Source organism: Oncorhynchus keta, chromosome 10 (assembly GCF_023373465.1).
Source record: "Oncorhynchus keta strain PuntledgeMale-10-30-2019 chromosome 10, Oket_V2, whole genome shotgun sequence".
NCBI lineage: Eukaryota > Metazoa > Chordata > Actinopteri > Salmoniformes > Salmonidae > Oncorhynchus > Oncorhynchus keta.
Window position 1 is genome coordinate 64,767,555 of NC_068430.1, and position 27,996 is coordinate 64,795,550.

Consider the following 27,996-nt stretch of genomic DNA (forward strand, 5'->3'; position numbering starts at 1 on the left):
AAAATAACTACCAAAAAATAAAGCAACACGATAACACACACCTCGTCCATAAATACATCTAATATCAAATCAAGAAGATTTTATTTGTTTCTCACAAATATACATTTCCAAGCTACATATCAGTTTTCATTCACAAATATAACCATTGCATAAATGGCTACATCAAACATTCTCTCTTATCTTAGATTAGCTACAATAAGAATATAAGTATGCATTTTCTTGATCTACTTCATACACCTGACCCAACATTCAGTGAACCTGCCTAACTCTGTCAGCAGGAAGAGGGTGACTTCCAGAATTGATATCGTATGACAAATAATGGCAGGACTTTACAGTGCACCAGAACAAGCAGCTTTTGTGTATCGAATCAGGATTTCCTCCAGTCTTTTTATATCCCAATTCCACCCTTCGCCATTCTAAATTAGCGAAAGGCAGAGTCTCATAATTCTTCACATCCCCATATAAATCGGCTATTTGGAAAAATGTCCCGACCATAAAAAATCTGACCTTTTGACACGATCCATCTGAGGTCATATAAACATTACAACATGCCATTAAATTCCACCTGGTTCATAACTTTCCACTAGTAGCACTGTATCAGATGAATTCTTATTGGGGTCCAGGTCAGAGAGGAGCAGGTGGCCGAGCAGCAGTAGCAGCATCTCCCTTGCTCTACCCCCTCTCTCTGAAGTAGCTCCTCTGTTCATTGACACCTCTCTGTAGCAGGACTAGGTTGACCCCATCCACACAGTTCAGCACACGGGCATGGGCCATCACCTCCTGTGAAGAGATAGGTATGTGGGTTTTGGGAGTTGCAAAGCATATAAACCAAATAAAAACCTCATCTTAGCCTCTGCTTTTTCAATCTCGCCCAGAACTATGTACTGGGCTCCAATGATGGGGTCAAAGGGTTCCACAAATGTAGTCTGAACAACTTGGTGCTGCATGATGGATAGATATTGTAGCCTTTTCTAGATTCACCAATCTAGAAAATGAACTGGTCTGTTAGCCATGCAATCCAAAAGGTATTTTTAAAAATACGATGATTGACTATTATTAGGTATATTGTGTTAAAGACAGTACCAGGGGAGGCTGCTGACGGAATAACGGCTCAAAATTATGTCCAGAACGGAAACAATGTTCCATGCATTTGATAACATTCCACTGATTCGTTCCAGTCATAAATAACCACGAGCCCGTTCTCCCAGCAACCTCATGGGGTAGACACTCCTCACCTTCCAAGTGTTCTCACTGAATCTCCCTCCTTGACTGCACCAGAGATGACTTCCCAAGGGAAATGAAAGACTGCAGGTGCTGGAAGCATCTTCTCAAGAAGTTATCAAAGGTTAAAATAGGTCAAATACCATAAAGATGCCAGTTGTGTGTTTTGCCAGTTCAAGGCGGTAATGTTTCACAACGTCACATAACATGATTTTGTTTACCCGCCCCTCTTCCCGCTATTCAGGAAGTTGTCAATAATTGGTCAGGCTCCAGTTAATGCAGTGCTGAACTTGGTTCCTGTGGTCCCAAGGTGACACAACTCATATTTCTATTGCCACAAGCAACGTCGTCTTTTGCAAAGGGAAATATTATTTATTTCGCCATGAATCCTGACATAACTAGAGAGCGTGAGAACGCTACATTTAACGTGGAGAAACTCACACATATCCTGGACGGAGGCATCGAGAAGACCAAAAGAAGAAGAGAAATTGGTAAGGTTGGAATGTCTTGTTTTGTGTCTAACAAAACAAGTTGATAACTGGCTAGCTATCCGACATTAGCGAAGGTTGGTTATACATAGCCTAGGCCACCGATAGTGGCCGCTAGATCTGCACGGACATTATCGGCTGTCTTTGCCAGGTTAGCCAGTTAGTTATCTATCTGTTGTTGTAGTAACAGTAGTTATGACCAGTCCGCTGTTCATAATTGTGAACTAATGACAAGATGAAGGCCATTTATTTTGCATTCATTGTAACTTGTGCATGCTGTTTGTGTAAACAAGGCTCTGATTTGTGTATTGCCAGATAACATAGACAGCTAGCAGCAACCTTGCTAGCTAGAAAGTTAGGTTAGGGTCACTTGAGCCCATCATATAGCAACAGTCGTTGTTTGACCGACTGGCTGTTTGTATAGTGATGGTTGACCCCATGCAGGACTCATTATGGCATCATAATCAAAACAAATAAGACATAACATGGTATTATGTTGCAGATAGAAATGTAGCTAATGATATTAGACATGTATTTATCCAATGGTAAAACTACACAATTTGCACATAATGTTCAACCTAGTCTCGCATGGCCACCCTTCCAAGATCTCATCTTGTGTGAGAAGCCTGGGTTTCAGAGGCTATGTTTACCCTGATGTCTTAACCCCCCCCCCCCCAATCTTCCATATCCTCCACAGAGTCCCTGGTAATCAGTGACCCCGACTTCCAAAGTGAGGACCTCAACTTCCTGTCCAGGAGCGAGCGATACGATGCCGCCGTGAAGAAGAGTGCCCAGATGATCCTGAAGCTCAGAGAGTATGGGATCTCAGACCCTGAGGAAATCTACTGCTACAAGAGGTAAGGCTGGGACACAGACCCAGGCCAGCTACCTGCTATGGGCGGCAAGTAGCCTAGCGGTTAAGAGCGTTGGGTCAGTAACTGAAAGGTCGCTGGTTTGAATCCCAAAATATGGTGATATGCCCTTGAGTAAAGCACTTAACCCTAATTTCTCCTGTAAGTTGCTCTGGATAAGAGCGTCTGTTAAATGACGTCAGTGTAAATGCTATGGACCTGCACATCACAACTGGAAATGTGAAAATAGATATAGGGTTTTGTCCATAGTTGTCTTCAGCTAACCTGTTAGATGTAATGGCCGATGCAGGTGAAAGTAATGAAAGGTGGGGAAATTAAGATCGTTTTGGGCTAGTTTTGTTGTCTACAAGCAGGATTTGATTTCAATGGACTGTATGAATTCTGTAAGGGTTTGGGATGATCAAAGCAAATGTCATACTTCTCGGTATCCTCCAGTCATCACATTTCACGGATGTTTTTTTCTCTTAACATTTCACAGAAGGTTTTAATGGTTAACACAGCGTGACAAACATCGATGAGGTTTCTCTCATGCTTGTTTTGAGGTTTGAAGTGCAGTTGGCTGTATCGATGCTGCTTTGGACACACTGAAGCAAAACGCAGCATTTGATGAAATTATGCAAACAGTCTCTAAGCCTTTCACCTATATGCTAAAGTCTTCTCCACACCCCATGGTAATGTATTGCCTGCTATTAGCCTCAAGAGTAATTGCATTGTCATCTTATGAGGAGTTTGTTGGTATCTTCCTGATCAAAGTCTGATATATATATATATATATATACATACATATACTGCTCAAAAAAATAAAGGAAACACTTCAACAACACAATGTAACTCCAAGTCAATCACACTTCTGTGAAATCAAACTGTCCACTTAGGAAGCAACACGTCCGTGGAGAACGTTCTGCTGCCTGCAACATCCTCCAGCATGACCGGTTTGGCGGTGGGTCAGTCATGGTGTGGGGTGGCATTTCTTTGGGGGGCCGCACAGTCCTCCCATGTGCTCGCCAGAGGTAGCCTGACTGCCATTAGGTACCGAGATGAGATCCTCAGAACCCTTGTGAGACCATATGCTGGTGCTGTTGGCCCTGGGTTCCACCTAATGCAAGACAATGCTGGAGTGTGTCAGCAGTTCCTGCAAGAGGAAGACATTGATGCTATGGACTGGCCCGCCCGTTCCCCAGACCTGAATCCAATTGAGCACATCTGGGACATCATGTCTCGCTCCATCCACCAACGCCACGTTGCATCAGACTGTCCAGGAGTTGGCGGATGCTTTAGTCCAGGTCTGGGAGGAGATCCCTCAGGAGACCATCCACCACCTCATCAGAAACATGCCCAGGCGTTGTAGGGAGGTCATACAGGCACGTGGAGGCCACACACACTGCTGAGCCTCATTTTGACTTGTTTTAAGGACATTACATCAAAGTTGGATCAACCTGTAGTGTGGTTTTCCACTTTAATTTTGAGTGTGACTCCAAATCCAGACCTCCATGGGTTGATAAAGTTGATTTCCATTGATAATTTGTGTGATTTTGATGTCAGCACATTCAACTATGTAAAGAAAAAAGTATTTAATAAGAATATTTAATTCATTCAGATCTAGGATGTGTTATTTTAGTGTTCCCTTTATTTTTTTGAGCAGTGTTTATATATGGTGAAGCAATGGGGTACTGTAGTTTTATGCACTGTTACATAATTGCCTATGGGGCAAGACCCTGGCACTCTGCCATGTGGCTATAAAGGTTTGTGTGCATGTGTGTTAGGGATGTGCACCCTTATTCGAATATCCGAACGCTGGTATTAGAATACTTGTGAGTATCATTTTTAGGGGGTACAAGTACAGTGAAATTCTTAACTTCAGAGCTCTACCCAACAGGGCAGTAATAGACAAAAAATAAACCCAACATGTAAAGTATTGGTCCCGTGTTCCATGAGGTGAAATAAAAGTTCCCAGAAAATGTTCATACGCACAAAAAGCTTATTTCTCTCAAATTCTGTGATCAAATTTGTTTACATCCCTGTTAGTGAGCATTACTCATTTGCAAACATAATCCATCCACCTGACAGGTGTTGCATATCAAGAAACTGATTAAACAGCAGGATGATGTTTCAAATGATTAATTGAATAAACGTTTTAATGACGTGTGACCTCCGAGAGCCTTCATGTATGTGTAACTTGTTTTATGTTGGCCAATCAAAGCGTTGATCTGTAGCAAGTAGAGAGAGAGAACTCACGAATGCAATGTAAGATGTAATACAATGATGGCATTAAAAGTGAGCAAAATGAGAAGTAGACTTTTATTGTATAATCAAGACTATCACTATCAAATGCATCATCAAGTGAAGTTAGGAGGCTGTAGATTGCACAGAACAAAGCAGCAAGGATTGTTTTAAGGTGGAGATATGGTTATTATGTTGCAGTCATGCACAATGTTCTTGGTTGGTCATCAATCGATAAGATAATTGAAAGGAACATGATTATTTTATTTAATAATATACATAATTTAAAACGGCCAAGTTCTATTCACAACAGTATTCAGTTGGTAAGAGACTGACATTCCGTAAATACTAGGAATTGATTGTCCACCATCTATGCGTCTCAACAGAAAAGAGAAATAGGCAAAAGAACATTTCGATTTAGAGCAATAAAGAAATGGAATAAATTAACTGAGCAAACTAGAAACCTTTCAATATATAAATGTAAACATTATTTTAAAACAATTTAAATATAATACATAGAAATGTTGTGGGACTATAGTAGATGAAGAATCAATATTTTTTTAAATTGAGTATTTATTGGGTCATTATGTTAGTATATTATGTATGTTTGTAATAGTGTGTTATATGTGGAAATGTGTTCGTATTATAAATGGTATTTTAATGTTTAAGGACTCTTGGAAGATTAGTCCAAATGGGGACTAAAATATATAATAATAATATATGCCATTTAGCAGACGCTTTTATCCAAAGCGACTTACAGTCATGTGTGCATACATTCTACGTATGGGTGGTCCCGGGGATCGAACCCACTACCCTGGCGTTATAAGCGCCATGCTCTACCAACTGAGCTACAGAAGGACCAAAAGAGAATCAAATCACCAGAATAATGGTCTGACTAGGCAATAATCTTTATTAGCCATCTTCCTCCGTCTGCTCCCTCCATTCTGATTACACACAAGGCCCCTCAGTAGAGCGCCTGACTCTCCCTCACGTAGCAGTGCTCAGCTTAACAAAAACAAACTTAAAAAACAACAACATGTATATCAAATATCTGGATATCAAAAATAATTCATCATACTATTCTAATAGTGAAATTATTTCCAAACCCATTCCCTAATATGTGTGAGTCATGGAGTACTGCTGCAGGCCAGCACTATCTAGGTAGAGCAAAGGTCACATCAAGTTTAAAACTAGGTCACATCAAGATTAAAACTAGTTCACAGGCTATGCTATGTCATACCCTTTCACTTGTTCAAACTGCATATTTGCCTTATCCCAAGTCAAGTATAAAAGTCAGAAGTTACATATTAAAGGCCTCAGCCAGGAACCTATATTTTCTCTTTGTAAGTCTTTTAAAACATCTATTTCTCAATATGACAATGACGAGGCAAATCGGAGCACATTTCATAGTGAAACTAAAGGGATTGGGTTTGTCCAATGTCAATATTTTTTCTAAAGTGTTCGATTCTCAGGTGCTTTTGTATACTTTTTAGCCAGTACTTCTGAAAGTAGCGCTCATGAGCCAGAAGTAAGCCCCCAAAATGGTGTACTATGTCACATATGTGCACCACATCATTGCTCTCTGTCATTCTACTGTGTGTGTGCACGCGTCTAGCTTGCTATCACTCAAATAGTGAGGAGCTGAAGCCAATTGGCTAGAACTCTAATTGTTAGGGGGCTGGCCCATGTGGGGTAAAATGGCACTGCACAGCTTCATGTAGACAGTTGCTTTCAAACTAGGGATTTCATGGCTAATTGAGGTAAGACAGTAATTCTGCTCATAGATTATGCATGTATGAACTACACATTGACACATCTAGCCCAAAAGGGGAGTTAAGAAAAATACTTAGTGGTCGTCTAAGACCCAGAGCGTGTCTTTAAAGGGATACTGCAAGATTCTATCAATTAAGCAGTTTTCTACTTACCCAGAGTCAGAAACTCGTGGGTACTATTTTTATGTCTCTCCGTGCAGTATGAAGGACATTAGATGTAGTTTTGCGAGTGAACGCTAACTACCGCATACCTATAGACTTCCATGATTAATGACCAGAATCTTGCAGAATCCCTTTAAAAAAATAAGAAGCCTTGCTTTTACAGTAAGGTCATGTTGACACTAGTGTCAACCCTAAACCTGTGTCCTTTTAAGTAGGAGCGAAACACTTTGAAATGGAAAACTAAAATGCACATTCTTATTGGACAAGTTTAGGTAGAACCTCCCCTTTTAAAAAAAAAAAAACGAGTAAAATTACCACAAACCTGCTGAGTGGTCCAGTCTGTCCATCCGTCAACCTGTGTGTCTGTCCATCCGTCAACCTGTGTGTCTGTCCCCCTCCCTCAGCGTGTTTCGGGGCAACCATCAAGAGGCTCTGGGGCTCCACTTCAGCATGTTCCTCCCCACCCTGTACACCCAGTGTAACAAGGAGCAGTTCAAGAAGTGGGTCCCCCTGGCCGAGTCCTTCAAGGCCAAGGGCACCTACGCCCAGACAGAGTTGGGGCACGGTCAGTCCCATACAGAGAATTTATAATAGTGATAACGTAATAGCACAATTTATACAACAAAGTGCTTGTGCAATTGTTTTATATTTGGCCTGCTAGTTATGTTTGAATTATTGGAAAGGATGACAGGGATGCTTAGGGATGGACAGTTGTCGATCTTTGACATAGGATTTTCTTTTAATATTGTTTTCAAATCATGGGGTTGACATTTTGATTGAAAGTGATTATGTGTAGGTGTTTGACAGATCACTGTAGTTGTTTGTAGACAAAATGTGCCCAAACAGTAGGCATAACTCAATAGTTATTAGCTAAACTGAATAGCCGAAACGAATATGCTGGATTCAAAATGTCATGATTGCCAGTCTGTTTTTAGAGTCCTCATAAACTGCCCAATACCTTGGAAAAGGTGAAAAAATAAATTGAAGGTAAAAAAAAATCCCTAACATTGCGCTTAAACGATATTAAAAAATCATTTTCCGAAGAACCCAAATGCCTCCTGTCTAGTTTAGTTTCATTCCATTTCTCAAACCCCTTTTATTTCTTCTCCTTCTGCTAGTAGTGGCCTATTAGCCTAATGAGTTGTTTCCAAGCTAATGTCATTTAACTCTGATTGCTATTAAGTCTTGATTTTCACCTACTCCCAATTTTCTTTGAATCTAGTCTACTCATTACAAATGATTAACCCTAACACTGTAGAATTTGGACATTTTTTTACGCAAATGACCTAACATTTTGAATTGTGCATTTGAGTGGATGGAGGTAGGCCTAATTGTTTGGCTGTGAATGAATGGCTTGGATGAATGAATATAGGTCTAACAATTGTTCTTGTCTGTCGAAGTCTCAACTCATAGGGAAGGCACACGGTGTCCTGCCAAAGAACATGCAGAGTGGGAAGAGTTTCAGAGCCCTGAATATCCCATTGTTCATCTGAAAGCAGAGAAATCTGTGCGATGTAAGATAATTTTGGACATGCCAGATGTCTCTTGTTGCCAATGTTTCACCTCTATGAAGCTGCGACGTGGACATTATTCACGATCACGTAACCATGGCATTTCCATGACAATTATACTCCAGGGAATGTCCAGGACTGGCTGTTCAGAATATTCTGAAGGCCTGTTCTGTTCTAGGTTTCCATGAACTTTTCAAGTTTGCATACAATTTTCCTAATTGGGTAATGGAAACACTGACCACTACATTTTAATTCAACACTTTGGGATTTTGCGAAAAAAAATGTTGAGGTGCGAGGTCATTAAATCCAGCTGTTTTTTTTATTGACAATTAAATAATTAAAATAGAAACGCACAACAGCAGGCAATTATATCATGAATAAATTGGCAACACCCTGTATGCCCTCTCACCCATCTGTTTCATGTCGCAGGTAGCCTGCGAAAGCCAGCATGGATAGAATGCAATAATTTACTAATATTTTCCATATTATAATAATTCGCATGTGCCAACGTATCGCGACTGTCCGTGCCATGGTGAAATTTGCACTCCCGTAGATGGGAAATAATTGGATAGTGAAACTTACCAGCCAACCAGAAAAGCAAGGTGTAAGAAAGTCAGGATAATCCTTTTCCTGTAAAGAAACATTATTTGTATAGTTACGTGACAACGTCACATGCCCGTGTACCTTCAAATTTGTGGCAATCAGCATTTATTCGAAAAACACTGGTTCCATCATCTGTCGCAATGAAGAAAGTTCGACAAAAGAAATGTCCACCTGTCGAACTTGTAAAAATGTTGCCGATCGGTGGAAAATGTCTCCTATATCTATTAATAATAATTAGGTAGGTGCTTACATTTGTCCTATTTCGCACATGTATAAGTGTGTAAGAATGTGTGAATTGGAAATAAGTTAGTTTATTTTTGATTTCCCACTCCCTCTGACACCCTCAGAGAGTGGGGTCACGTCCAGGGATCAGCCATTAAAGACAGCGACCCTGGAGCAAAAGTGCCTTGCTCAAGGGCAGATTTGTTTCACCTAGTCTGCTCGGGGATTTGAACCAGTAACCTTTCGGTTATTGACCCAACAGTCTTAACCACTAGGCGACCTGCCGTTTCCGTAACACATATCGCTCAGATTTTTTGGCCGACATTACTTTTGTCGAATACTGCCTATTGGAAAACTGCCTATTGTCTTAACCTTAAATGCCCCTACAGCTGCTTCACCCTTCCTTATAAACTAAAGCAGGGGTAGGCAACCGTGATCCTGGAGTTTTGCAGGCACTTTATATTTTTGATTTAACCAACCTGGAAAACCAGGTGTGTGAATTTAGGAAATCACTGAAATAGTGCAATTGGTCAGGTGTGGTGCATACTTGGAACAAAATCCTGCAGTACCCGTGGCCCTCCAGGAGCACGGTTACCTACCCTGGACTAAAGAGTCTGCTTTAAAACTGCTAGTTGCACTGCACTTAGTTGGTACCATTAGCATAGAGTATAATGTTGATTTATTGGTTGTCACACATTTGACATTTTACCTCCTCAGGGTTGTGTTCAGGGTTGTGTTCATTAGGCCATGCAATGAAAATACTTTTACAATGTAAAACTAAATTGGCCATTTCTTAATGGACCAAGTCCAGTTAGTCCCTTCTTGTGTCAGTTTTCTTCCATTGGGTGCCTAATGAACACAGCCCAGAATTTGCCAGTTAATTTGGAATTTAAAATGTTTTTTTTCAGTGAAATGAGAGAGTACAGGTTACACTGCTTTTGGAAATGAACATTTCAGGCAAATAAATGAAAGGTTGCAACAGTCATGCATGAGAATGTTATTTTGAATGAATGAACTTAATCAAACGTTTCTTGATTCAAGCCAGGTCTAAATGCAGATGATTCTAATTCAGTTCTCCGCGGTCAGTTTGCATGACTAGCTCACAGTTGTTTTACATTTTTTATATGAATTCTTGCACTCCCCATCTATTCATCCATCCTCTCTGCCCCCAAACTCTCTGCCCCCAAAATGTTATTTACTAACACTTCCAATCTCTCATATTTTCCAACCTTCTCTCCATTGTCATGTCCCATTATATTATTCTATGCCTAAAAATTATATTTTTTTCCTTGGCTATACCATATTTTGCATGCCCCCCCCAATGTCCTATACCATTTTACCATCTCCTCCCTTCAAACTACCCTCCTATCCCCTACCCCTTGCCCTCCTTGCCCCTTGTCCCTGCCCCAGCTGTGTGCACCGTGGGCGGGCGGAGCCGCTGGACCTCCACCTGGCAATGTTCCTGCCCACCTTGCTGAACCAGTCCAGTCCTGAGCAGATGGAGACATTCTTCATACCCGCCTGGAACCTGGATATCATCGGCACCTACGCACAGACAGAGATGGGCCACGGTAAAATGCCGAACAAACCGTACCTGGTCACCAACCTCCCGTCACCCACATGCTCTGTGGAGTGGACAAGAGATGCATGCCCACCCTCTTAAACATTTGAGTCGAGCCACCAGAGAACTCTCCCGTACTCGTCAGGGAATTTTGTGTAAAAACGTCTCCACCGACAAAATGTTTGTGTTGTTAAAGGTCCAATGCAGTCTTTTTTATCTAAATAACAAATTATTTCTGGGTAACAATTAATTACCTTAGTGTGATTGTTTTCAATTAAAATGGTCAAAAAGAAACAAATGGCCTCTTAGCAAAGAGCAATTTATCAAACAAGAATTTTGCTAGCACCTTCTGGGAGTGGTCTGAGTATGGAGGGGGATACTGAAAACTAGCTGTTATTGGCAGAGATTTTTGGTACTAATTTACTGCCTGATGATGTCACCAGGCATTCCAAAACTCCATTCCACCAAAAGAAGCTGACATTTTAGGCTGTCTTTTCAAACAGCTCTTGCACTAAAAGGGCATTATAATTTTCACAATTTCACAGTATTATTCCAGCCTCATAGTGTGGAATTATAAATAATACACAGGAATCATATTTTTCTCACACAATCTTGTTGCCAGCCACAGTGACCGTTCATGCCCACTTGTAAAGCCTCCTCAGTGACTTCCTGTCCAAAACAGGTACCCCCCACCACCTCTGTCCCTTTTGTCCCCCTTACTGTGTTTGGAAGTATATTGAGTTTAAAGACAGACAACCTATGTCCTTCATAACATGTAACCTCACGGTATAAACGTAATAGGGCTGTCAAACAATTAAAATAATGAATTGAGTTAGTGGCAGGCATACTATGTTTTGGTTGTTAAGGAAAGAAACACAAAATATTCTGTATCAAAATGTTTCACCATAACACAAAAGTCACTGGAACGGTCTCAATGTTTAAGTAGGCCTACTCCCTCTTATCAATGTTCTTGAAGTTTAACAGTTGCCCACGTACACACTCAAGTACTGTTAACGCTTCATTCCTTCCAATTTCTAATGGGAGGGTTGACTATAGGAGGGCGGGGAAAGAACTGGCTCTATGGATACAAAGAGCATTTAAACCTGTCTGACAATGTTATGAGTTCCACAGAAAACTAACAGCTCAGCCAGGTCTGAGTTCATGTAAAATATAATACAGCTATTAGATCTAGCCTAGGCTTCTGATCCATGTTCTTCATGAACTAGTCACAAGCAGCTGCTACTAGAACTGGGATAATTTGCTTACGTATTTTGACCTGAGAACTAAAACCGAAGCATAAAAAAGTCATGTTAACTTTGACAGTCCTAAACCGTACACCTATGCAAATTGTAAGAAATAGATTGGATTTTATTTGGGTTTTGATCTGTCAAACACCTTCCACTATAGAATAGAATAACTTTTTTTCCCCATGAGGGAATGAGGTGGTTAAAAAAAAGTTAGAAGTTGCGTTAGTTGAGATTGATGGCTAGTCATTTTTTCAGTTTTGCACTGCATAATATTTGGAAACATCAATGTCCTCCTGCCGTAACTTAGTGATAACTTGGTTTTCGTGTTGTTTGGGGGTCCTTGGTGTCTTTCTCGTTGCCTAGGCACCCACCTCAGGGGGCTTGAAACCACGGCAACATATGACCCGGCCACCCAGGAGTTTGTCCTGAACAGTCCGACCATCACCTCCATAAAGTGGTGGCCTGGGGGACGTGAGTACACGGACACACTTTAGCTTCAGGGCCCATACACATACACTTTTTCTACATTTTGTTACTTTACAGCCTTATATTAAAATGGATTATATATTTTTTTCCCCCTTCAATTTACACACAATACCCATAATGACAAAGCAAAAACAGGTTCAGAAATGTTACATTTACATAAGTATTCAGACCATTTACTCAGTACTTTGATGAAGCATCTTTGGCAGCAATTACAGCATTGAGTGTCAGGTGGCTGGGGAGCGTTGCTGGACAGCTATTTTCAGGTCTCTCCAGAGATGTTCGATCAGGTCCAAGTCCAGACTCTGCCTGGGCCACTCAAGGACATTCAGAGACTTGTCCCGAAGACACTCCTGCTTTGTCTTGGCTGTGTATGCTTAGGGTGAACCATTGCCCCAGTCTGAGGTTCAGAGTGCTCTGGAGCAGGTTTTCATCAATGATCTCTCTGTACTTTGCTAAGTTCATCTTTCCCTTGATCCTGACTAGTCTCCCATTCAGAGGCTTGTCCCGAAGCCACTCCTGCGTTGTCTTGGCTGTGTGCTTAGGGTCGTTGTCCTGTTGGAAGGTGAACCTTTGCCCCAGTATGAGGTCCTGAATGCTCTGGAGCAGGGATGAAAAATATCCCCACAGCATGATGCTGCCACCACCATGCTTCACCGTAGGGATGGTGCAACGTTTCGTCCAGAGTTGACGCTTGGCATTCAGGCCAAAGAGTTCAATCTTGGTTTCATCAGACCAAAGAATCTTGTTTCTCATGGTCTGCGAGTCTTTAGGTGCCTTTTGGCAAACTCCAAGTGTGCTATCATGTGCATTTTTACTGAGGAGTGGCTTCCGTCTGGCCACTGTACAATAAAGGCCTGATTTGATGGTGTCCCGTTCCTGTAGGTTCATGCTCTACAACATCCGCAGAGTACGACCCTGCCTCACACAGGAAGCGGCGCAGGTCCTAATCCAGGCACTTGTCATCTCCCGTCTTGATTACTGCAACTCGCTGTTGGCTGGGCTCCCTGCCTGTGCCATTAAACCCCTACAACTCATCCAGAACGCCGCAGCCCGTCTGGTGTTCAACCTTCCCAAGTTCTCTCACGTCACCCCGCTCCTCCGCTCTCTCCACTGGCTTCCAGTTGAAGCTCGCATCCGCTACAAGACCATGGTGCTTGCCTACGGAGCTGTGAGGGGAACGGCACCTCAGTACCTCCAGGCTCTGATCAGGCCCTACACCCAAACAAGGGCACTGCGTTCATCCACCTCTGGCCTGCTCGCCTCCCTACCACTGAGGAAGTACAGTTCCCGCTCAGCCCAGTCAAAACTGTTCGCTGCTCTGGCCCCCAATGGTGGAACAAACTCCCTCACGACGCCAGGACAGCGGAGTCAATCACCACCTTCCGGAGACACCTGAAACCCCACCTCTTCAAGGAATACCTAGGATAGGGTAAGTAAGGGTAAGTAATCCTTCTCCCCCCCAAAAAAAAAAGATTTAGATGCAAGTGGCTGTTCCACTGGATGTCATAAGGTGTATGCACCAATTTGTAAGTCGCTCTGGATAAGAGCGTCTGCTAAATGACTTAAATGTAATGTAAATGTTCTGCAGAGATGGTTGTCCTTCTGGAAGGTTCTCCACAGAGGAACTCTAGAGCTCTGTTAGTGACCATCAGGTTCTTGGTCACCTCCCTGTCCAAGGCCCTTCTCCCCTGACTGCTCAGTTTGGCTTGGCAGCCAGCTCTTGGAAGAGTCTTGGTGGTTCCAAACTACTTACATTTAAGAATGATGGAGGCCACTGTTCTTAGGGACCTTCAATGCTGCAGAAATATTTTGGTACCCTTCCCCAGATCTGTGCCTCGACACAATCCTGTCTCGGAGCTCTATGGCAATTCCTTCAACCTCATGGCTTGATGTTTTTCGCTGACATGCACTGTAAACTGTGGGACCGTATATAGACAGGTGTGTGTCTTTCCAAATCATGTCAAGTCAATTTAATTGACCACAGGTGGATTTGAATCAAGTTGTAGAAACATCTCAAGGATGACCAATGGAAACAGGATGCACCTGAGCTCAATTTCGTGCCTCAAAGGAAAGGGTCTGAATACTTGTATAAATAAGGTATTTCTGTTTTTGCTTGGTCTTTATGGGGTATTGTGTGTAGATTCCTGAGGATTATCATTTTTTAAATCCATTTTAGAATGACTGTAATGTAACAAAAATATGGAAAAAGTCAAGGTCTGAGTACAATCAAACCAATCGCCAGTAAATGATGTGAACTTAGCTTTTGAAGAAAACCCATTCCACAACATTGCTGAACAAGATCATTTACTGCTGATTCTCATTGTAGTGTGGACCAGAGACTTAAATTACTGCCACATTTTTTCAATCAAGTTACAGTGGGGAGAACAAGTATTTGATACACTGCCGATTTTGCAGGTTTTCCTACTTACAAAGCATGTAGAGGTCTGCAATTTTTTATCATAGGTACACTTCAACTGTGAGAAACGGAATCTAAAACAAAAATTCAGAAAATCACATTGTATGATTTTTAAGTAATTAATTTGCATTTTATTGAATGATATAAGTATTTGATCACCTACTAAGCAGTAAGAATTTCGGCTCTCACAGACCTGTTAGTTTTTCTTTTTAAGAAGCCCTCCTGTTCTCCACTCATTATTAACCTCACCTGTATTAACTGCACCTGTTTGAACTTGTTACCTGTATAAAAGACACCTGTCCACACACTCAATCAAACAGACTCCAACCTCTCCACAATGGCAAAGACCAGAGAGCTGTGCAAGGACATCAGGGGTAGAATTTTAGACCTGCACAAGGCTGGGATGGGCTACAGGACAATAGGCAAGCAGCTTGGTGAGAAGGCAACAACTGTTGGAGCAATTATTAGAAAATGGAAGAAGTTCAAGATGACGGTCAATCACCCTCGGTCTGGGGATCCATGCAAGATCTCACCTCGTGGGGCATCAATGATCATGAGGAAATTGAGGGATCAGCCCAGAACTACACGGCAGGACCTGGTCAATGACCTGAAGAGAGCTGGGACCACAGTATCAGAAAAAAACATTAGTAACACACTACGCCGTCATGGATTAAAATCCTGCAGCGCACGCAAGGTCCCCCTGCCCAATCCAGCGCATGTCCAGGCCCGTCTGAAGTTTGCCAATGACCATCTGGATGATCCAGAGGAGGAATGGGAGAAGGTCATGTGGTCTGATGAGACAAAAATAGAGCTTTTTGGTCTAAACTCCACTCACCGTGTTTGGAGGAAGAAGAAGGATGAGTACAACCCCAAGCACACCATCCCAACCGTGAAGCATAGAGGTGGAAGCATGAGGGGACAGGACGACTGCACCGTATTGAGGGGAGGATGGATGGGGCCATGTATCGCGAGATCTTGGCCAACAACCTCCTTCCCTCAGTAAGAGCATTGAAGATGGGTCGTGGCTGAGTCTTCCAGCAAGACAACGACCCAAGACACACAGCCAGGGAAAATAAGGAGTGGCCCCGTAAGAAGCATCTCAAGGTCCTGGAGTGGCCTAGCCAGTCTCCAGACCTGAACCCAATCTTTGGAGGGAGCTGAAAGTCCGTATTGCCCAGCGACAGCTCCGAAACCTGAAGGATCTGGAGAAGGTCTGTATGGAGGAGTGGGCCAAAATCCCTGCTGCAGTGTGTGCAAACCTGGTCAAGAACTACAGGAAACGTATGATCTCTGTAATTGCAAACAAAGGTTTCTGTACCAAATATTAACTTCTGATTTTCTGATGTATCAAATACTTGTCATGCCATAAAATGCAAATTAATTACTTAAAATCATACAATGTGATTATCTGGATTTTTAGATTCCGTCTCTCACAGTAGAAGTGTACCTATGATAAAAATTACAGACCTCTACATGCTTTGTAAGTAGGAAAACCTGCAAAATCGGCAGTGTATCATACTTGTTCTCCCCACTGTATTTGAATAGTGAGAACTGACATAGCTAATGTTATTAATCCATTGGAGTCTAATGGGCTCTCTCGCGTTCCCTGTCCGTCTCGCTCTCTCTCTCCAGTGGGTAAGACATCTAACCATGCCATAGTTCTGGCCCAGCTCCACACCCAGGGGAAGTGTCACGGCCTGCACGCCTTCATCGTACCTCTCCGCAGTATGAACACACACATACCACTGCCAGGTACTGTACATACTGCTGTGCGCGCGTCAAAAAGGGAGTGTTTATGAGTATGCCTGTCTGTGTCTCTGTATGTAGCTTTGGTGGTAGCCTACTGTCTAGTGAACTCACTCACTCTCAGGTGTGGTGGTAGCCTACTGTCTAGTGAACTCACTCTCTCTCACTCTCAGGTGTGGTGGTAGCCTACTGTCTAGTGAACTCACTCTCTTTCACTCTCAGGTGTGGTGGTAGGGGACATAGGACCCAAGTTTGGCTTTGATGAGGTTGACAATGGTTACCTGAAATTGGAGAACGTACGAATTCCTCGCGAACACATGCTGATGAAATATGCAAAGGTGAGCGACTGGGAAGTTAAGCACATTTCAAGGAGACACTGTTCTTTGTTTCTGTTGGTTGATTCTAATGCTGTCACAAAGATTTGATTTTGAAGTATATTGTATGCATATTCCTCACAGAGAGCATATACTTACTACCTGATTGTCCTAGAACTGTATACCACAGACCAGTGGCGGTCGGTGTTGTCTAAGATGAGGGAGGACGTTTAAAAATATACAAATATTTATGAGCCTTATTTCTATTACAGCATATTGGATGACTGTGATTTATATTCCATTCAACCAGCTCAATGTAACATCAATAGGTTTAGGCTACTGCATGATACTCAACTTTTTCCTATACCCATCATGATGTTGCTACAACCTAGCCTATGAATGAAAGATTACAATGTAGAGATACATTTTTTCAAATCAAGGTGACGGTGACATTCAATACCGCCTTGTACACTCTTGCCTGCATCTAGCTGATCTAAGATGTAATCATTAGTTCAACAGTGGCAAACAAGAGTTTATATTGGACAAATTCAGGTATTTTATCTCTGTTCGGTTTGCTTCAGTTTAAGAAACATTTTTCAACAGAATCAGCAGAATGAATACACTACTGATCATACGTAAACTGAGTTCATAGCAGTCACATACAAAAAGCATGATCACTTTGTTTATTGTATTCCTTCTCGCATATTAGTCTACATTGCTACGAGAACTAATGTGTTAGTAAACCCGCTACAATCATGCAGTTCAGTGTACAGTCAGAAAGCAGTTTAGCAGTTACACCATTGGGCCCCGGTGGCAATAAATTAATAAAACCAAAAGCTTACCTTGATTTTGAAGAGTTCCAGTGTTGGATAGCCATAGCCAGCTAGCTAACATATAATATGTTTCTGTTTGAGACGGGTGTTTGAGTAGGCTCAACTAGCTAACTGCATTCGCTAGCTAAGTGAAAAAAAAATACAACAACATATAGCTAGCTTTCTCTCTCCCTCACTCTCTTAAAAGAATGAATTTGTTCAACTTTTCTTTCTGTTTCTTTGCGTCAACTACTCACCACATTTTATGCACTGCTAGCTATCTAGCTAGCTAGCTGTAGCTTATGCTTTCACTGCCAGATTCATTCTTTGATCCTGTGATTTGGTGGACAATGTCATTTCATGCTGCAAGAGCTTTGAAGTTGACATAATTACTGTGTAAGTCTGTGGAAGGGGTGAGAACCATGAGCCTCCTAGGCTTTGTATGGAAGTCAATGTTCCCAGAGGAGGACAGAAACGATAACTGGTAACACCATTGGGATACCCTACATCGTGCTGTTGTGGCTACTGACCTACATTGCAAAAAAGTGTGTTTTAATTCATTATTTTGTGCCGTGAAGATATTTATTGTAGTTTCATTTAAAAAATGAAGATTCTGAAATTCACTAAGGAGGATGCTCCTCCCCTTCCTCCTCTGAGGAGCCTCCAATGCCACAGACAGTATGTATTCTCCCCACCAGGTGGAGGCAGACGGTACGTACGTGAAGCCTCCCAGTGCCAAGCTGACCTACGGCACCATGGTGTTCATCAGGTCCATGATCGTAGGGGAAGCGGGCAGCGCCCTCGCCAAGTCCTGCACTATCGCCATCCGCTACAGTTCTGTACGGCACCAGTCTGAGATACGCTCAGGGTCAGTTGTAGCTCTGGACACTCCAGGGTCATGTTCAGTAGGTCACACTGTAGCAAAATATTTTGAGATGGAAATCCAAATTCTTATTGTACAGACACTACTTTCCTGTGTTATGTTTTGGTGCGTTTTCATCCGCTTGTTGCCTAATGAACATGACCCTGGATACACACATTTACTGAAACATACATAAACAGTCAAAGGAATACAAAAATGCTCACACATATACTTCCACACATCCATACACAAGTAACACACTCATAGACACAAACAAGAATAGAAAGCAAAATACTATAACCCTTACCATTTAACAAAAGCTATACTCTTATAATTGTGTGAGAGCTGATGTAGATAGATGTTAAATAGAGTTTGGGTAGATATTAGGAAGCCTTACTCATATAATATCTGTATCTCAATGTTCTTCAAAGACTAGCATAAAAAAGATAGTGAACCATTAACCTTGCGTCTAAGTCTATATTCTTATTTTGTGGTTCCTCCAGAGAGCCGGAGCCCCAGATTATGGACTACCAGACCCAACAGTACAAGCTGTTCCCCCTGCTGGCTACAGCCTATGCCTACAAATTTGTGGGTCAGTACATGAACCAAGTCTACCACCGCATCACTGGAGACATCAGCCAGGGAGACTTCAGTGAACTACCAGAGGTATTTACAGTAAATATTAGCCTGAAATCCAGAACCTGTTTTAATAACATTCCACATCTTGTACTCCGTGTCATGCTTTTCAAGGAGTGGAATGATAGCTAAACAGACTGGTGCCCAGGCTAAGTAAGTACCTCCTCTTGATATAGTTAGTACATGATGAAAGAAGGCTTTTTTTCCCTAACCACGTGAAAGGAGTTTTTTTTCCTAACCACATGACCTGACTAGGAAATATGGAATAACTGCACTCACTGAAAATAGTCTTGAAATGTTTCATCTATTTTAAGCAGCAGAAGTCTAATGGGGGTGTTTCGACAACAGGCTTCGTCAGTGTTTATTCTTTAGTCTAAGACGTTGGAGGAGGGGGATGCTAAGCTGACATATGGAATTGTTTTAAGATGGTCATACTATGGATCATTTAGCTGTTTGCTTTTTAATTTTAAACAATTATTTGATAAAATATTTAATTTGGCTTTTACTACTAAAACCCATATTGAATAACACATTCATAATGTCAAAAAGGACAGTCAAAAAAAAGTATCATAAGAAATGAGTTTACATATTTAACGCCTTTTTTGGGTAGGCAGAAAATGTCCTTCGAACTTCAATTTGTTTTTTAAAACCGGTACCAGTTATCTTCACAGGAGTTTGTTGCCCAACCGGTTCGGACGCTACCAAACAGAAGTACACACATCGACGGTACCATCTTCAGACTAGTGTTCTGACACTTGTGGGGGTTGTAGAGACAAACTGAGAACGTGTTTGTGAGAGTCTCGACTTTGGTTCGGGTGGTTCGGACGCTACAGACGTTTTCATGAGAAGATGCGACACTGGCGTATGCGGCGGATTGAGACACATCCAATGCAAGAGACCGATATCTCTAGCTTAAACAGATATGATTTGTATGGGGATATTTTGTTGTTATGTAACTTAGATTGGCGCACCGATGCATCAATCAACTCTCTCTAGGGGGTTTAAACAAAAGATCCTCATTCACATCAACAAATGATGTCACTTTTAATTTGCACCTTTTCTGTGCCAATATAACTGTGCCCTGTGCCCATCCTCTACCATCCTGTGTCAATATAACTATAAACCTGTGCCATCGTCTGACCTGTGCCCAGCTCCATGCCCTGTCCGCGGGCCTGAAGGCCTTCACCACATGGACGGCCAGTGAGGGCATCGAGGTGTGTCGCATGGCGTGTGGCGGGCACGGCTACTCCCGCTGCAGCGCCCTCCCAGACATCTATGTTAACTTCGTGGCCACGTGCACCTACGAGGGAGAGAACACCGTCATGATGCTGCAGACCGCTAGGTAGGCACACACACACACTTGCACACGCAGACGCAAACACCCACTCGCACACACAAATATAAGACACAGATATGACACACACACACTGTGAAATGACAAATTTTTTCCTCACTGAATCAAAAACATAAATTAGTCACATTATACATCTCACACAAACACACATTACAATGTATTCCAATACTTGCAAGTCAGGGCTCATAACCCCAGTATTAAAAGCTATTGTGTGATATTGCGCCCTGCACATCGAAGGTAGTAATTATCAATAAAGCATTGATCTGTCTCCATGTTTTTGGGAGTGTGTCCAGTGTAAGCACTGCTAAGTGTGAAGTGTACAGTGGAAAGGGTGATTGGGAGTGAGTGAGACTAGGACCAAATTAATGGGTGTGTATGAGTTTTTGTGTCCTTAGTTGGAGCTGGGTGGTAAACAGCGTTTTACTATATACCAGTATTAAAGCATGGACCGGTTTACTTTACCTTACATACTGGTATTTCAATGCTTGCTTTGTTAAATGTAAATAACTGAGTGATGAAACTTGAAAAATGGTTGCAATCGTCCGTTCTTACCGCCAGTAAGTGACTGCTAACAGTTGAGATCTGATCATTTCCTAGCAAGAGCTTCAGGTGCGCACATGTCATTTTGTGGTATGAATATGCTAGGGCCTGTAAGGCAGTGGGGGTTCCAAAAGCACCTAAGAAATCAGCACAATGCCCTTTGTGGGGAAAGTAAGAACTGCCATTGGAATCCATTGAAAAGACATGGTCAGAGGAGAATTAGTACTTTCATAAACGAAAAGTTACTTTGTCACGATAGAGGCAAACAAAGACAAAACAAATATTTTAGTGTGGAAATTATAACAAATGAGTGAAGGAAATTGATGAAAAGGCTGAAAATATTTGGGGTTTAAGTTTGTATAAAACAATCAATCAGAAGAGAGAAAGACCCATTTAAAACCATGTAGAATGTATTTGTGGCCACCCTTTTTATTATACCAAAACATAAAATACCGTCAGTTAACGTCAAAAATTAGACATAAAGTGATATGATATTTTGGCCATATCGCCCATCTCTACTTTGTCTGTGTGTGACCATCGTACCCATCCACTGTCTTGCTCACGTGTTTGCATCCCTCACTCCCCAGGTTCTTGATAAAGAGCTACCAGCAGGCGTCGGCAGGCCACCAGCTGAGTGGCATCGTGTCCTACCTGAACGAGTCAGAGCGAAGACTGCAGCCCCAGTCGGTGTCCTCCCGACCCACTGTAGTCAACGTCAATGACCTGGCCAGCCTTGTGGAGGCTTACAAACTGCGAGCTGCCAAGTAAGTGGGCCTACAAACTAACCAAAATGTAATGGTAATAGATTCCATTTAGATATTTGATCTTCGTTAAGTCCCAAAGGGCTGTTCATTATATGGCAGAGACTTTTTAATCAGAGCAATGTGTTAGTTGGTGCCAGGCAATGCAATGGGTTGAGCTAAAATGGTCGACCAGTTCAGCAAACCAGCACACAACTAAATGTACTTGTACTCTATGGACAGCCATGCATCAGTTTTTGTTTAAAGGTTTCCCATGTCAATGCCTCTCTGTGTGTCTAGGCTGGTTGAGGTGGCAGCTAAGAGTATTCAGCAGGAGCTACAGAAGAGAGTCAGTCAGGAGGATGCCTGGAACAACAGCGCTATAGACCTGGTCAGAGCCTCTAATGTAAGTTACCTTACCAACCTGGGATATGGAATGTGTTGTTTTTTGGGAGGGAGCCCCACCCCATGCCTCTAATCTCTTCCCCTCTGGTTCCTTCTTTCAGTTTCTTTTACCTGTCTCATTCCTCCTCCTCTCTCTCTGGTCCTCATTTAACTCTCATCCATCTCTTCTCCTCATCCCGTTTCATCTCCAGGCCCACTGTCACTATGTGGTGGTGAAGCTGTTTGCAGCTAAGCTGGGGGAGATAGGAGACATGGGGGTTCACTCTGTCCTCAACACCCTGGCCCTCCTCTATGCCCTCCAGGGCATCCAACAGCACAGCGGAGACTTCCTCCAGGTAACCACCACCATGGCAACTGGCAATCACAGACTTATCTCTCAGGGGAAAATACAGGGACTACATACAGTGGGGCAAAAAAGTATTTAGTCAGCCACCAATTGTGCAAGTTCTCCCACTTAAAAAGATGAGAGGCCTGTAATGTTCATCATAGGTACACTTCAACTATGACAGACAAAATGAGAGAAAAAAATCCAGAAAATCACATTGTAGGATTTTAAATTTATTTATTTGCAAATTATGGTGGAAAATAAGTATTTGGTCAATAACAGAAGTTTATCTCAATACTTTGTTATATATACCCTTTGTTGGCAATGACAGAGGTCAAACGTTTTCTGTAAGTCTTCACAAGGTTTTCACACACTGTTGCTGGTATTTTGGCCCATTCCTCCATGCAGATCTCCTCTAGAGCAGTGATGTTTTGGGGCTGTTGCTGGGCAACACGGACTTTCAACCCCCTCCAAAGATTTTCTATGGGGTTGATATCTGGAGACTGGCTAGGCCACTCCAGGACCTTGAAATGCTTCTTACGAAACCACTCCTCCGTTGCCCGGGCGGTGTGTTTGGGATCATTGTCATGCTGAAAGACCCAGCCACATTTCATCTTCAATGCCCTTGCTGATGGAAGGAGGTTTTCACTCAAAATCTCACGATACATGGCCCCATTCATTCTTTCCTTTACACGGATCAGTCGTCCTGGTCCCTTTGCAGAAAAACAGCCCCAAAGCATGATGTTTCCACCCCCATGCTTCACAGTAGGTATGGTGTTCTTTGGATGCAACTCAGCATTCTTTGTCCTCCAAACACGACGAGTTGAGTTTTTACCAAAAAGTTATATTTTGGTTTCATCTGACCATATGACATTCTCCCAATCTTCTTCTGGATCATCCAAATGCTCTCTAGCAAACTTCAGACAGACCTGGACATGTACTGGCTTAAGCAGGGGGACACGTTTGGCACTGCAGGATTTGAGTCCCTGGCGGCGTAGTGTGTTACTGATGGTAGGCTTTGTTACTTTGGTCCCAGCTCTCTGCAGGTCATTCACTAGGTCCCCCCGTGTGGTTCTGGGATTTTTGCTCACCGTTCTTGTGATCATTTTGACCCCATGGGGTGAGATCTTGCGTGGAGCCCCAGATCGAGGGAGATTATCAGTGGTCTTGTATGTCTTCCATTTCCTAATAATTGCTCCCACAGTTGATTTCTTCAAACCAAGCTGCTTACCTATTGCAGATTCAGTCTTCCCAGCCTGGTGCAGGTCTACAATTTTGTTTCTGGTGTCCTTTGACAGCTCTTTGGTCTTGGCCATAGTGGAGTTTGGAGTGTGACGGTTTGAGGTTGTGGACAGGTGTCTTTTTTATACTGATAACAAGTTCAAACAGGTGCCATTAATACAGGTAACGAGTGGACATAGGAGCCTCTTAAATAAGAAGTTACAGGTCTGTGAGAGCCAGAAATCTGGCTTATTTGTAGGTGATCAAATACTTATTTTCCACCATAATTTGCAAATAAATTCATAAGAAATCCTACAATGTGATTTTCTGGATTTTTTTTCTCATTTTGTCTGTCATAGTTTAAGTGTACCTATGATGAAAATTACAGGCCTCATCTTTTTAAGTGGGAGAACTTGCACACTGTACATACTCTAGTACTTGAAAAAAAAGATGTGAATTTCAATGCGACCTAAAGTGGGTCCCTTACTAAAGTCTATATCCATTTTTATAATGTCATGTATGATGTTTTAAGCAAGACATGGTATTACACTCGTACTTATATAAAACACCTTTTACATACATGGAACTTTTATGTAAAGCAGTCACATAACAGTAATACATTTCCAAACAAACTCTTTAACCACACCCCTCAGCCACTCTCAACCCATCTCACCTATCACCATCATTAGGTTCTAATTTTTCAGAGTAAATAACTCACGGACACTAGAGAAGCTTAACCAAGTTTAATTCTTCCCAAAGGGTTGACACCGCTGTATTCAGACTTAAAAAAAACATGTTCTCACCATCACAAGTATATATTCTCCACTTTAGACACCCAACCTTCTCTCCAATCCTTACATGTTATGGTTCGACAGGAAGAGGATATCAGGATAATATAACCATTAGTTCTCCCTTCAGGGGATCTGACCTCCTGACCTCAACCCCTCCTTCGCCTAATCCACAGATGTCCTCTCGTCTCACCTATCGTACTTCCGTGACTCTCCCGTCCACCCAGCACATTCCACAGCCACTCTTGTCTTTCTACAGATCTCACTCCTTTATATACTATGCGTCTGATCTATCATGTCTTTAATAGCTCAATGTTCAAAGTTGACCCAGAATCCAACACCATAGACCATCCTCGTTTGGTTTCTATGTGCCATATATTTTCAAATTGTGCCGTGTGATGTTTTAACCTTTCTAATCGTTTAGTATCCACAGATTGAGTTAAAGATGAAAACCTTTCCTATGAGTATTATTATATTATTTATTGACTGACTATGGCTTTCCAAATTGCCCAACACTGCTATTTGTAAGGTTCATTTTTAGTGCATATCTTGATTTTTTAACATTTTTATCATTCCTGAACCTGTGACCAGGAACAAGCTACATAGGGGCAATGCCATAGTAAATTAGCTATTAATTCTGTCTCTTTGCAGCAAAATCTACAGAGCTGAGATTGTTGTATGCTCCATATATATAGCGTTCTGTTGATGACAAGAATTATATCATTTATTTCGAAAACTCTGTTGAATCAAGTTTTGTTTTTTTACCAGTTCATAAACCATGTGCCATGGAATCGGTACATCGACAATCTCTTCCCATTTATTTTGCAACCTGTGTGGCACAGCTGTCAACTTTCTTGTCCTCAAATGAAACTGGTATATGTTTCTATGTATGCCAATTCCTTTCAGCCAAGTTGTTTCTTTAATATATGACAGGCAAACAAGTTCCCTATCTTCTCCCTTCTTCCATTTTTGTGGTAATGCTGCAATCAGTTGTCTTCTTACTCTAACTTTCCGATTTGTTTGGTTTGATCCTACATATAAAGTCTCTAACTAGTTTGTCATGACATTTGAACATTTTAGCCTATTTTCGCTTATTTATTGAGAACACATTCTCTTTAATAATAACGACCTGACAATTCCTTCCTCACTCCAGCCTGGTCTCCTGAGTGTGCCCCAGCTCTCCCAGGTGTCCCAGCGTCTGAAGGAGCTTCTGGCCCAGCTGAGGCCCAACGCCGTGGCCCTGGTGGACGCCTTCGACTACTGCGACGAAATGCTCAACTCGGTCCTGGGACGCTACGACGGCAATGTCTATGAGCACATGTTCGAGTGGGCCCGCCGCTCACCTCTCAACAAGACAGAGGTCAGAGTTCATTGAGATTGCCTTCAAAAAGAGAAACTGAGATGAAGAAAATTAATTTACTGTTGTTTATTTATTTTTTTAACCTTAGTTCATTATTATGAACAGGCCATATGAGAACCATTTACAAGGATTTGTTTCAGATTATGATCAAGAGCCAAATGATCTCTGTGTTCATTGTGTAGTTTGCCTACATAAAGATGGCAATCTAATGAATGATTTGCTGTAGTAGTAAGTCTCCTGCAGAGTAACCTTGTCCCAAGGCTATTGCTACCGACAGAGAGGGGTAGCCGGTGGGTGGAAGAGACTACCTGCAGAGTACTCAAATTGACCCTCCTTCCTTCTCTTCTAGGTCCACGAATCCTACCACAAGTACCTGAAACCTCTGCAGGCCAAGCTGTAAGATGACCCCTGAGCCTTCTCACCTGACCCCTCCACTACGGGGACGGGAAGCACACTAACAACACCAATCCAACAGTGGGACCACAACATGGCCTCCGCCCGTCCACCAATCGGAAGGGGCTCATTCCACCCACAGATGGTGGAACATTTTTAAAGGAGAACCATTGGAGACCAGCCTCCTTACCCCACCTCTACTGATGTGCTGCTAATGAGTCAATCATTCTACTGGACGTATTAAACTAGTACTTTAGTTTATGAGTTTGATATACCCTGTGCCTAGTTAATGGATTTAATCGATGGTCTGAGAAAACATAAGATGGAGAGGAAGCAAAACTAGTTCGCATGCGATGTGGCCTAAAGATGAAGGGGTTTTAATGACTGATCCTTGTGATCTAATCAAACTCTTTGGATCACATTGCAAATCTCTCGATTTGTTGAGATATGTGAATCCCATTTTTAATCTGGATAATTTCTGATCATGCATGTGACAGCAATTGACACTAATGTACTGTGGATGGTTGTCTTTAGTAGTGATTGACAGGTCAGTTTGCAATGAGCAACGGTGTGCCTGTCTCTTGTCTAGGTGTGAGAGAGTTTGTGGTTGTGGGGTAATGAATATGATTAACGAGTTGATGAGTAAGCTATACCAGTGTGTGACTCTGATACTAGTGATTTGAGAAAAGGGGCCTTTCAATTCTTGTACTTAATACAAACCACTAGTGTATATATGCCTGAGGATGTTTTCTACCATGTGGGGCTTAATTACCAAGAAATGACATGAAAATCAAACTAGCTTGAAGAACAAGGTTGTATTCATTAGGGCACACTGGTAAAATGTCTTGCAATGGAAAGAAAAAAAGAGGTTCTTATTGGACAAGTCCAGATAGTCCCCCCCCCATCTGTTTCAGTCAGTTTTCTTTCGTTTGGTGCCTGTTGAATACAACCCCGATGTTGCATTCGGAAGACAAGTACATTCTTCAGTACAATGAAATAAGTATTTTTATACTCGATTGCTGCTGTTGACTTACACAGTATGTTGCAGATTGATACATGATTGAAACAGTTTGTGGGAAAATGATGTGCCATTGGAATTTGTCTTACTGTAATGAAGCTAACATGGTACTATTATCACACATGGTCCATGCATATATTTTTGATTTCAGAATATGCTTTATCAATTTATTTTGTGGATTTTTGTTGCAATAGGAGGATGTATGATTATTTTTATGTAGCTACCGCATTTTTGTTTTAACACATTTTTGTGATAGTATAGGAAATCCATTCAGACTGATTGTTTTAAAAGTGAATCATTTGTCATGCTTAATGATCTTAGTTTTTAATATTTCCATTTTGTTTTTTTACTATCGAATGATGTTCATGGTTTTCTTTAACATCGTTTCATAGACTGCCAGAAGCAACCACTAGATGGTGTTAGGAAAAAAGTCTGATTTCATAAGTCAGAGCCATGTGTTTTCATAACATTTTTACATTTTATTTCAGTGGAATGGATTTACGAGAACCAATTCTACAAATGGATGGAGGATAAAGGATTGAGTGTAATAATTCATAAGATTAAGAAGAGACTATATTAGAGATTATATTCGTACATTTGATTATAACACTGCAATGCATCTGATTCAGAAAATTGTACCTCTTAGGAAATTAACCTGTACTTTTACAATAAATCAATGCATTTAAAACCTTTGGACAGTG

General features: G+C 41.8%; 1 protein-coding gene and 1 long non-coding RNA gene across 4 annotated transcripts; one reads left to right on the top strand and one right to left on the bottom strand.

Annotated features, from left to right (window-relative positions):
- Positions 1-53: 53 nt before the first annotated feature.
- LOC118389213 (uncharacterized) lies at positions 54-1,565 on the bottom strand. Its single transcript, XR_004826698.2, has 2 exons — positions 1,236-1,565; positions 54-780 (listed from the first exon to the last, which is right to left on the bottom strand). It is a non-coding gene; the product is annotated as an uncharacterized LOC118389213 (long non-coding RNA).
- Positions 1,566-1,568: 3 nt separating this feature from the next.
- Positions 1,569-27,988, top strand: LOC118389212 (peroxisomal acyl-coenzyme A oxidase 1). 3 transcript variants are annotated; one of them, XM_035779053.2, is made up of 14 exons: positions 1,569-1,712; positions 2,407-2,566; positions 7,140-7,300; positions 12,243-12,350; positions 16,414-16,533; positions 16,750-16,865; positions 18,352-18,521; positions 19,019-19,181; positions 20,303-20,493; positions 21,633-21,809; positions 22,086-22,191; positions 22,382-22,525; positions 25,678-25,884; positions 26,234-27,988. In XM_035779053.2, exons 1-14 carry the CDS (start codon positions 1,604-1,606, stop codon positions 26,282-26,284), a joined length of 1,983 nt encoding a protein of 660 aa, XP_035634946.1. In that variant the 5' UTR covers positions 1,569-1,603; the 3' UTR covers positions 26,285-27,988. The 3 variants fall into 3 exon arrangements, with proteins under 3 accessions (XP_035634946.1, XP_035634945.1, XP_052383568.1); XM_035779052.2 differs by lacking the exon at positions 7,140-7,300 and adding an exon at positions 10,482-10,642; XM_052527608.1 differs by lacking the exons at positions 1,569-1,712; positions 2,407-2,566 and adding an exon at positions 6,547-6,561.
- The last annotated feature ends 8 nt before the right edge of the window (positions 27,989-27,996 follow it).

Coding starts and splice junctions, on each gene's coding strand:
- LOC118389212 (XM_035779053.2), top strand. CDS start 1,604: ATGAATCCTGACATAACTAGAGAGCGTGAGAACGCTACATTTAACGTG. Junction 21,810..22,085: donor TACAAACTGCGAGCTGCCAA/GTAAGTGGGCCT, acceptor CTGTGTGTCTAG/GCTGGTTGAGGTGGCAGCTA. Junction 22,526..25,677: donor ACAGCGGAGACTTCCTCCAG/GTAACCACCACC, acceptor TCCTCACTCCAG/CCTGGTCTCCTGAGTGTGCC.